Raw genomic sequence first — 12607 nt, forward strand, 5'->3', positions numbered from 1 at the left:
TTCGTGTGCCTTCAAAATAAGATAGGGCTTATTTTAAAACCCATGTTTTGGAGAACGTTATTATAATATTTTCATTGTGTAAAAAAAGGAATCATATTTGATATACCAATAAAAATATAACATAGAGATTGCTTTCATAGTATCAATATTTCATGGTTTATTGATCTTATAAAACTTTTTATGCGTCTCAACTCTTGTGGGATTTGATTTGTCAATTCAAATATAAAATATCAATTCAGATTGATTTCGACTCAATCGTAGTGAAATATCTCAAGGATTATCAAAATATATTGTGAACTGTTTTTACTTCGACTATAGATAGATTACTTAATAATAATAATATCTATGGACGCTTCACACTACATCAGTCTGGCCCCGTCAGTGGCCCTGTGCTAAGTACCTAAAAGACGTGTGTTACAGTGACCAGACAACGGAAATATATTATGTATTTTAATACTTTTATACTATACATAACTAGCGACCCGCCTTAGTGATCCCGCGGGAACAATGCTGGGAGCTCAAAAAAATCCGTCTTCATACCCATACAAATTGCCGATCCGGGCATCCGTATGGGTATGAAGACGGCATTTTTAGGGTTCCGTAGCCAAATGGCAAAAAACGGAACCCTTATATATTCGTCATGTATGTCTGTCTGTCCGTCCGTATGTCACAGCCACTTTTATCCGAAACTATAAGAGCTATACTATTGAAACTTGGTAAGTAGATGTAGTCTGTTAACCGCATTAAGATTTTGATAAAAAAATGGAAAAATTATGAAACATTTTAGGGGTCCCTCGTAGGTACAACTGAAACAAAAAAACATTTTTTTTCATCTAACCTATGCGTCTAGGGTATCTATGCATAGGTCTTAAAAAATCATATTGAGCTTTCTAATGTCATTTTTTTCTTACCTGAATAGTTTGCGAGAGAGACTCTTCCAAAGTAGTAAAATGTGTGTGTCCCCCTCTCTAACTTCTAAAGTAATGATAATTCTAAAAAAAATATATGATGCACATTACTATAAAAACTACCAACGAAAATTGGTTTGAACGAGATCTAGCAAATAATTTTTTATACGTCATAAAAAGTAAACCTTAATTTAACTTTCATTAAATCAACTGAAATATAAAAAGAAATCTAAAACCTTTTAATTTCATAGAAATAAACCTTATTGCTGCTGCGGAACCCTTCATGGGCGAGTCCAACTCGCACTTGGCCGGTTTTTTTTTTTAGTTCCCAGCATTGTTCTCATAGAAAAAGTCCTTCATTTCGACGAGCTCATTTGATGGTTTCAAGGATAACAGTGTTTACACTAACACACTGTATATTCGGCAAGTTTTCAAATCAAAGTCGAAATTATTTTTCAAATCACTCTGCTGAAATTGGCATAGCTTATTGTAAACGCAGTCTACACATTGATTTTGGAGAGCCAGAACTTGGCAGTTATCACTCATCGCAATTATCACGAAAAAAGACTATAATGTTAAGTATTTACTAAATTGATAATTTATTATTAAGTAAAAAATTACCTAGCAAAAAGGAAATATAAGAAATACAGACGCAGATTAACAAATACTACGCGAATACAAATTCATATTCAAACACAGAAAATAATATATGAAACAAGTGAAGGATAAGCGATATAAGTTATTATTTTCCCCGATTTTCCGGTGACCCGTCAGCGATACGAACTTCTGAAAGGTAAGGACATCTGGGATTTTCCGGACAGGTATGGATTTCGGACGAATTATTTATACCTTTTAGCAAGAAAAGGGTTAAGTGACACCTTCCTCGAAATTTGTAGGTCACATCATATTGGAATATCCAATATCTCGTTTTGCATGTTTTTTTTTATGAAATAAGGGGGCAAACGAGCAAACGGGTCACCTGATGGAAAGCAACTTCCGTCGCCCATGGACACTCGCAACGTCAGAAGAGCTGCAGGTGCGTTGCCGGGCTTTTAAGAGGGAATAGGGTAATAGGGAAGGGTAGGTATGGGAAGGGAATAGGGGAGGGTAGGGAAGGGAATAGGGTAGGGGATTGGGCCTCCGGTAAACTCACTCACTCGGCGAAACACAGCGCAAGCGCTGTTTCACGCCGGTTTTCTGTGAGAACGTGGTATTTCTCCAGTCGAGCCGGCCCATTCGTGCCGAAGCATGGCTGTCCCACGTTTTTTGTGTAATAATAATGTTGCGAATATACGTTTTCCAAACGATAACGCCTCCGTGGTTCAGAGCTTGACTCTCGACATGCCCCTTTTGCATGGCCACAGTAGAAATGCGAAAGTATAGAAAAACTGTGGAGATAAACAGAAGGTACCGTTCCGGTCTACCGCGGCTAACCGCGACCGACAAAAAATCAAATAAAATGAACTATAGGACATAGACATTTTATTTGATTTTTTGTCGGTCTATGTCATAAAGTAGGATTTATTTGAATTTTTAGACTATAGTCCTGAGTCCTGCGTAAGCTTCATACTGAATGCTTTTACAATATTTGGTCGCTGTTATGAATTTATGTATTAAACCACAAAAAATGAGTTATGAATCCAGTTTTGTCTTAAATGATCTAAACTCTAAAGAATATGACTGCATTCATAACCCAGTACGTATTTCTTTTGTGGGAATCACAAATGAAATACGTACTGGGTTATGATGCAGTCATATTCTTTAATAAATTGGGATGATACACAGAATATGCTTAACAGCGTCCATTTAATTCTATAACAATTCACTCACTCTCACTCACACGACTCACACGCCTCAGCGCACGACTCGTAAGTGACCAAAACCAGAAATGTCTGATAAATTGAAAAGTATCATTTTTTTAGAGGTGACTTGGTCGAAATTCGTAAGACGATCCAAGATAGGACCGCCGCGCCGGCGAGGCGTAGTAGACAAAGGCGTCCTCCTCTTATTCTTCCGCGCGAAGAAACTATGATTTGTTTTGATTTCTGTTGCAACTTGTTTTATTTTCATGTGACCAAATTAAGTCAACAATTCCGTTGCGCCATAATTCGCTTGTCGCGCGGGAACCGTACATTTTTCAGGGATAAAAGTATCCTATATCCTTTCTCGGGACTCAAAGTATCTCCGTACCAAATTTCAGCAAAACTGGTTGAGCAGTTTGGGCGTGAAGAGGTGATAGACAGACAGACACGCTTTCACATTTATGATATTAGTAAGTATGGATGTAGATACCTAACATAGCGTGAATCCAGTACATAATATTATTATTATCAGCGAACAACGTTAAGGTACTTTACCGTAAACATAATCACGTGGTACGCACGCGAGGCTTGTCTCTACATTTCTAATGGAACAAATTGTTACTTGTAGTGTTGTTTTATTACTGTACAGATATCGAATTAATTTAAATAAAAGTAATTTTAATAAAAATGATAATGTTTCAAAGCTATTCGTTATTCATATTCTTTACAATTAAACAATAGTTAATTAACAAACAGGAGACGAAACATTCGGATTTTAAAAACTCAAAAATGCACTATCTTAATTTAGAACGTTTAATTTAGAAGACTCTAGATCCAGAGCTATCTAAAATATTGAAACAGATACATACATAATATTTACAGCTGTCACTAAGAACCAATTAATATAAACAAGATTGTTGCGCTCAACTTAATTGATAATAAATACCCTTTAAAACTATCATGATATTAAGCTCTATAAAAGAAGTCAACATCGATGAAGAAAACTTATTACTTAAGCCCACAGCATCTGAATATGGACGGCGAGTTAATGAAAAGTAATTGCAATTAATATAAGCTGACCTTATAAAAAGTATTTCACTGTAATTCACAGCTATTTTGCCGTGAAGTTTTTGCAAGACTGACCCTTATATCGTCGGTATAAAGTGCTGGCAGGGGTAAAAAAGTCTTGAATGTATATAAAAGCAGAAAATTAATTAAGATGCATTCATCAGGCTCTACAGGAAAATGTAATTATAAGTAATGACGTTGACGTCTTAAGCTGACGTTAAAAGCTTAAATTAATAATCATCTCAATGATTATAATGATAACTTGAAGAAGCCAAAGATTGAAGAAAATGATAATATGTATTTGGTCCCTAAGTATAAAAATATTACATCTATACTGACAGGGTTTGTCTGTGTCTGGCAAGTTGGAATAGTCACATGCTGGATAAAGATAGATGGTCTTACTACAAAAGATTTAAACACCTGTTGAGCAGTTGATTAGAAAAAAAACAGTACAAAATGGTCTCAAAACAACTGTTCAAAAGATGTTTAAATCTTTTGTGGTAAGACCGAAAATCTTTAACAGTTAGTTATGTACACTACACGTTGCAATATAAACAGTACCTACTTACTACTTAGGTACCTACTATGGCCATTAGTATATTAACCCTTTCGAAAAAATATATATTATTCGTAGACCTTGCGTAAACTTTTTCATAATATTGTTTTTATTATATTTTAATTGACAGACTCGCCAGCCGCAGTGAATAGCCTGATCCAATTTTGACTCATTTAAAAATGCATCGCAACGGTCCCTAAGTATATATTAGACTCCGAAATATTTTCTTTTCGATTTCTCATCATGACAGAAGTCAAGTCCATGAAGTAAATAATCGTCCACAAGCACGCCCTTTCTCTTAGTTCTCTGTCGTTTTCTTAGCGAGTAATAATTAATCTCTATACCCTCTAAGCCAAAAGAACTCTCTTTGTTTTATTTTTAACACGAAACTCTACTTTATGAGTTACGATGATAAAGATTGAGGCAATTGAAGACGTGAGTGGAAGAAGCTGATAACTAACTGTAAAAAATTGCGAACTTTAGGGCCGAGAAAAATTATTTGAAATAAAAAATGTGGACTTTATGTATATCCAGATGATAAAGCATGTAAGTTCAAAGGTTTGTTCAAATTATAAGGGAAAAACTTTGTAATTGTGCTTATGTTATAAAATGTTAGTTATTAATTCTTCAATTAAGATTTTAAAATTGTGTCAATGTATAATTTGCCACAGTCACAGAATACATATTATAAGTTTAACAACCACAGTGCATAGTTTTAATATCTTCGGGGCAAGTATAAAATATGATGGTTATCATTCATGTAAAACTCAACTTAAACCTAGAAGTCCCGGGGGGACTTCTAGGTTTAAGTTTAAAGCTTTTGAATATTTCAAAAACTACAAAAATCAATTACGAGGCATTTTGTGCCAAAAATATATCTTGATAACGTTTCATTCATAAATTTCGACGGCTGATAATAAAGTAACCCATTGCAAAGGTATATCAAATACCAAACGTTTTTTTATATCTATCCTTCGCTAAACCAGACTAGACAGAACTAATTATCTATTGTGACTAAGCTATCGAACGCAATTTCAGTAAAGATTATGTTGATGTCAACTCAAGGACAAACAGGATATTTGATGGAGTCATCGACGCAGGATGTTATTTCAAAATATTTTTATGTTTGCAGAAAGCTCAAAAAATTATACATCTTATTTTAGATAAGATGCTAATCTTAGATCTCTTATTGCTTCACAATCATGTATTTTAGTCAGGATTTGACATCGAAATATAATGGTATAGAACAATAACACTCAGTCTGTAACTAATCATACACAATTTGGAAGCCGCCTACATTAAGTTGCTAGTGTCATTGCGACACGTCATTTCTATTCATTTCTATAAATGTGTCGCTGTAGCTTCGTGTCGCTAGCTGCGCAGGGTATTGAAAAAATGAATCATATTATTATGATTCTCCAAAGCGACCATTTTAGCCCCGCTATTTTCGCTTTTTTTTTGACAGGAGTTTACTAGTTTTATTCAACCTCGTTGTCAATTGGTTAATATTTTGACGTTAGCCAATCATAAGTACTATTTTACCAGCGCTTTTGATTGGCTAACAGATAAAATTATACAGGGTTTAAAAACGAATTGATAATACTTTAGGGTGTATATTATGAATCCTGAGGACTAGTTCACTGTAAAAGTAGCAGCGCTAAAAGAGTAACTTTTTGAAACTTTTGTATGGGCAAATTCATGACGCTCAGGCGCTTAGATACAAAATATTATATAGATTCAAATCACAAAAAAACTTGCTCCTTGAGCGTTGCTACTTTCACAGTACTTATATATAATTATAATATGAGAGCTACGTATACGCTATAATTTATTATTATTATCACTTACTTTTGTTACTCTCTGTATAAACTGCTGTCAATAAATTTTAGAACCCTAAGTATTAAATCACAAAAGTTTTTCTTAACTGACCATTTTTTCGAGTCAGTTACTCTTCTGTAGTATTTATTATTCGTGGGCATTTGAGCTCTAGTTCGTGACCTTAAATCTCCATGAGCCTGAGAAGAATATTTTGAATGTTTGTCTAATTGCCATTGAGACTAACCTACTAAAGGTTGTATTAGCATTTAACCTTTCACAAAGATACCCATTTTGCAACCACTAACAAGTTTTGTGGGCGATTTGAATATGACTAACTTAGGTCTAGCTTAATCGAAGTTATGTCTAATTCATAAGCCTCCGCCCTCTGTATAGTATGATTGGTATTGTACTAGCAGAGAAAATATATTAATAAATCAATATATTATAATATAATAGATAGGTAATATGTCAGATAGGTAGGTATAAAAATATTAGTAGTGGTAATTGGTAAACTTGTAATTATTTACAAAGATAAATGGTTGCCGTAAAATTTGTAAAAAGTTGAATTAAAAGAAACAACGATAAAATCTAAATAGCTTTTTAAATAATGTTAAATACACAGACGCGGGTGTCGAAATGCCCAATTCTAGTACGTCGAAATGCGTTTGAATTCTCAGGCTGTCCCGCTAGTAGGCGTAGGATTTGACGCCTGCGCAAATGAGTCAGGAAGCACTATTTACAAACGGCGTATTAGTAAGAAAGCCAAAGCGAAAATAGTTTTAACATTATGGTAGGTAGCCATGGCAGTTTAAAGCATGGCATGTCCTCTGGTTATGGTGTGGCAGTCTTCTTGTTATGGCATGGTATTTGGATATACCGAAAAAGCTACTATACTGTTGGCCTAAAACCTCTTCGGCCATTGAAGCGCGCAAGCATTAATGCGCGCTTTTAGAATAAGGTCTTGTCTTAGCTCTACCCAAATTCGAGTTACGAGGATCGGGCCCTTGAAAGTTCAAATTCGCGCGTACTGTAGGGTATTTTTCGATAAATTCCTTCTCTCCGGCGCGCGTCTGCGAAGTAATAGATTCTTTGTTACAGACGTGCAAGAATGTAACAGTTTTAGCACGTGAACGGCCTCGTAGGACTAGTACTAGTACTGGAATCTTAGGTAAACTGCCTTCTGTTATGTAAGAAGGCTAGGACAAGCTAGATTATGTTACAACAGTAATATTGATAAGTAAACTTGTTATAACATGTGGCGAGTAAGCTACTATGATATCTACAAATAATAATTGCAAAAGTGTAGATATAATGCTGTAATCACTTCTTCACGACTTAACCGCTAAGCTAATTCTAATGAAACTTTGTCTGAGAATACTTTGAGTTTCAGAAAATTTTAGGATGTGTTCGTATAATATATCCTTTACATAGAGTTAATTGTGAAAGTGCCAGCGGTGAAAGATATTTTTTGTGACTTGACTTTGCAAGCGAGCGTAGCAAAAGCAGAAAAAAAAGTTACACTGTTATAGATGTAGGTACTACAGTCACTCATACTGTCTGTCTGTCTGTGCCGCACCGTGAACTATACCTTAAAATGATAGCAACTAACACTATAATAGTCGGTCAATGGTCATAGCACAGATTACTAAATAGTTACTAAGTAGGTAAGTCATACCGAGTTTTGTTTGCGTTTGAATCAAAATGTGTCGGAACGGTAAATAAAATTATAAAGGCGGGTCACATTTTTCGTACAAGTTTTCTGAGTTGTGACTTGTGTTGTGACCCATCGCGCACTCGGTTATAAAACTTATATTATGAAAATTAAAAAAAAAACTAGAAAAAACAATCCATACTAATTTTATAAATGCGAAAGTGTGCCTGTCTGTCTGTCCGTCTGTCTGTCTGTCTGTCCGTCTGTCTGTCTGTCTGTCTGTTACCTCTTCACGCTCAAACCGCTGTACCGATTTTGCTGAAATTTGGCATGGAGATACTTTGAGACCCGGGAAAGGACATAGGATACATTTTATCCCGGAAAAATGTACGGTTCCCGCGCCATAAACGAATTTTGGCGCAACGGAGTTGCGAGCATCATCTAGTTTATTCATAAATTACATCTTATATGATAATTATTCGAATTATTTTTTTCTCATTGGCTCTTAATATGTATGCAAAGATTAAATTAGACTACTGGAGATAGGTAAAAATCGTGCTCAAAAATTCCGTTACATACATACAGCCCAAGCTTATGAAAGTGTCTTGAAAATGCAGTCCGCCCCGCTGCACACAATGTGCGCGTACCTTCAAACTTGTACTGTAGGTACTTTGACACTACTTAAAATTATCGTGTAATCATTTTTACGGCTGTTATAAAAGTAATATTACTTTGGTATGCGGGCACTCGGTCAAACTATTTCTAAATATTTGCTATTTGAAGAATGTTACATAATATTTATATTAGTTTATAACAAAACCTAGTAAATATAAGAATTAAATTATTTTTAATTAAGAAAGTAGCATCTGACCTCCTTTTTTGAGCACTCTGGCAAGAGAATGACTCAAATGGGCTATTTCACATGTACTATCAGAGAATTTCATTCCTAGGCAGATGGGGGACCTACGTACTTTGGTCGCGTTGAGTCAAACCCAGCAGACAGATCTTGACATAATCCGACCAAATGACGTTGGTCTGTCAACTGCCTAGGAATCAATTTCCTCGATGGCACATCAAACATCTTCACACGAATTACTAAAAAATCGGCCAAGTGCAAGCGGACTCGCGCACGAAGGGTTCCGTACCATTATAGAGCAAAATTAGGCCAAAATTTGTATTTTTTGTGTTTGAGCAGACATCGTATATGTGACAGAATAACATATACGATGGCTCAGTGTCGAGCTTTTTGACATAATATTATAAAGAAGTGCAGAGTTTTTTGGTTTAGTTCTGTTAGCATTCCATCTCCCTGAAAATAAATAAAGAGACTAAACGGCTGGTTAGAGTAAAACCAAATGAATAGTTCTGTGTTCCTGGTTTTTCTACGGGATATCTGTTTTGTCGCTGGTCACTAAGCAATAAAAGCACCAAAAAAACTCCTGAAGAAGCTATTCATTTGTGAGTTATTATTTTAAAGAAAAACAAACCGACTTCAAACAGTATTATGGGACCTTTGAAATAATTTTCCATTTCCAACTTTGCAACAAAAAAAGAATCATCAAAATAAAACCACGCCAAAATTAAATTAAACTACATGAACGACGAAGCTATTAGCGAACAAACATAAAAAAAGCTTAATAGGTACAGTCGAATTGAGAAACCTTTTCCTTTTTTAAAATCGGTCAAAAAGGTCCTTATTAATATGTTAAGTATAACTACTTAACATTTAGTTTATATGGCAAATTAGCTCAATGTTTATTGCCATATTGCCGAAAATGCCATAAGAATTGATGAAATGCGAACGGACATGACAAAACCACGTCGCTTCCGTTGCTCGTTTACTATGCCATAACGTAATGTTATGACAATATGCTAATAAGCTGGCATCGATCAAGATGACATTTAATGTGATAAGAATTACTATTTATAACTTCTATTATATTAGGTACGTTTTGTAAAAACTTGGTTTTAACAATAAAATTGTAAATTACAATTTTATTGTTATGGATGCTGCCAGGCTATGCCACCTGCCTGTTGTGCAGAGCAGAGCTTATTTAAAACTTTAAAATGTAACACTTCTTATCTACAAAACAACATTTTTTAATGGGCTTTAAAAATCATGTAAAATGTAAACTGATAGTAATAATATAATTCAGTGACCTACCTTTATTCAACTAATCAAAAACTTGTTGTACGTACGTGTTTGTTATCAGCAAAAAACTACATTTAATTATATGGCTATAGCAATCATTATTATTACTGTGTAATGTGTAACGCTATGTTGTGTATTCTGTAAAAGAAACTGATAGTAGCAGCTGTATGCTCTAGGGTGTAATTTTCATGTAACAGTCGTCAGCTTTTACCCTACATTTTAAAATGATTGCGTAAAACAAACCAGCACTAAGCGAGCTATTTCATTTAGTTTCCTCCTTGATGTTTTGTACGTGCGTTGTTATCAAAATTATTAAAAAGAACATTTATGATTTCGAAACAATTATATAAGATAACATTAAACAAAATGAATGATTAGAATAAAAATTACACGCCCAAGAAAAAACAAAATGTGCACGTACTTGTTACGAATGCAATTAAAACTACAATTAACACAAAAGTGTTTATTCTACGCAATTCAATTTTGTAAGTAGAATATCGGATGGGAAATCTAAGAAGACATTGTGAATACATCATTAAATATTGTGCGAATATTCTGACTTTGTGTATATGGATACTGGATAATATTATTTACACAATCCAAAAACATGAACAAAAATGTTATAATTGTTGCGAATTTTGCTTCCGATTAAAATCTTCTAGGTCAGGTAATGCTCATTATTCTAAAAACAAACTAGAGTTTCCTCTGCAATTTTTTATAAGCGCGGGGCTTCAGCTAATGCTTCGCTTTACGGAGCAGATAAAAATCTGATTAGGAGCTTGTATTTACATTAACAGAATAATCTAAAAGAATTCACTAACGTCGAGTAAATTAATTAAATACACACGATGAGTTGAAAGTAGAGCCTTTGAGCGCAAATTGCATTAATTATACTAAAATGCCGTTCCGGTGAATTCCGACCGGTCCACTTGCATGTTGACATTCAAAGTACAGACACGTTAAGGACGATGGCCCTATCTTCGGAGTTCACTTCCTAGATGTCCCAACATCCCTCACTCGGGCCGCGCGTGGTTTTCTCGGTCGCGTCGCGGACCCTTTCTAGCGTCAAGGTCGGCGCTGCTCATATATATAACGAGTTCGGTCGGGCACCGACACACTAAGTTACTTTCACGCGAGCAGTGCACATTTGCTCAGAATGTACAGGCTCATTTTAAGCGCACTTTTGATCGCGACGGCCGCGTGCCAGGAACAAAAGAGGGTGCCCAAGTACGCGGGTGATCCTAGAACGGCCGCCATCGTTCAGGAGGCCCGGTATCTCAGCGGGAACGGAGCCTTCGGCGCCGCGTACCAGCAGGAGGATGGAATCGACTTCAAGGAGGAGACCGACGCGGAGGGCAACAGGAAGGGCAGCTACTCCTACATCGACCCGACCGGCCAGAGAAAGACCGTGAACTACATCGCTGGAAAGAACGGATTCCAGGCGATCGGGGACCACATCCCGACTGCGCCTCAGCCGGTCGCCCCCACCCCCGGATACACCCCAGACCCGAGGTACAACTCACCAGACTACAAGAGCCAGCAGTACACCGCTCCTCAGCAGTACACGGCTCCCCAGCAGTACTCCGCCCCGGTGGCTCCCCGCAACTACGCCGGCAAGCCCAACCCGGATGACGGCCAATACTACCCCGAGCTGTACGAGCAGGAGAACTACTCCGCGCAGCAGCCCCAGCAGTACCAGCCTCAGCCTCAGCCTCAGTATCAACCTCAACCTCAGTACCAACCTCAGCCTCAGTACCAACCCCAGCCCCAGCCCCAGTACCAGCCTCAGCCTCAATACCAGCAGCAGTACCAGCCCAGCAACATCTACCCGGGAGTGGCCCAAGCGCAGTACAGCGGAGTGCAATCCCAGCAGTACCAAAGTGCGCCCCTCCCTCAAGCGAGACAGGCGTACTACGAGCAGACAACACCGCAGCCAACCAGGTTCTTCCCCCCAGGGAAGTTCAGCTTAAACAGAGCCCCCGACGGCTACACCTACTCCTTCCACAAAGCGTAAGAACCTAACGAACTTGGCGGGTCGTTAGAAGCTGGTACCGATCAGCTAATTGCCAAGTCATCGTTGCAGTGCGGAGGACGTTTGTGTGTGGTTGTTTTGCTGTGATACGTTAATTAATGGACAATGTTGTTAGTCTTGTTACTAAACGACGGGTGGAACTGAAGAAAATTGTAAATAAATAATTTAATTCAAATAGACTTTTATTTATAGAATACTGTATAGCCTATTTTAGCTAACCCAAGATTGCAAATAGATATCAACTTATAATTATTGTGTCACAAAAATATTAATGAAATAAAAAACACCCTAGCTGGTATACCTATTAGTTATTTAAATTTAAACTTGACCTACCTAAACTGAAGCAAAATTTTTAAAATATTTTTGAATCAATTTTATATTAAATAGCAAAAATATTACGTAATAAAACAGCAACTGTTTTTGATGCGACTATTACATAAGCAAATATTGTAATTTCCTTTTTATGTAGATTTTAACACACAAACAATGAAATAGTCACAAAATTTAAGTTACAACTAACATTCACCGAATCATGAAATGATAATAATATAACATTCATATTTCATCTTGTTTTTACACGAAAGTTGAAATCTCCCGACACAAAACAAAAAGGAACAAAA

At 36.4% G+C, this 12607-nt stretch overlaps 1 protein-coding gene across 1 annotated transcript; it reads left to right on the forward strand.

The window, feature by feature from the left end:
* The first annotated feature begins 11083 nt into the window (after positions 1–11083).
* Positions 11084–12162, forward strand: LOC121734606 (DNA translocase FtsK-like). The gene has a single exon (XM_042125192.1). The coding sequence runs from the start codon at positions 11112–11114 to the stop codon at positions 11967–11969; it is 858 nt and encodes a 285-aa protein (XP_041981126.1). The 5' UTR covers positions 11084–11111; the 3' UTR covers positions 11970–12162.
* Positions 12163–12607: the final 445 nt, after the last annotated feature.

Source organism: Aricia agestis, chromosome 16 (genome assembly GCF_905147365.1).
Source record: "Aricia agestis chromosome 16, ilAriAges1.1, whole genome shotgun sequence".
NCBI lineage: Eukaryota > Metazoa > Arthropoda > Insecta > Lepidoptera > Lycaenidae > Aricia > Aricia agestis.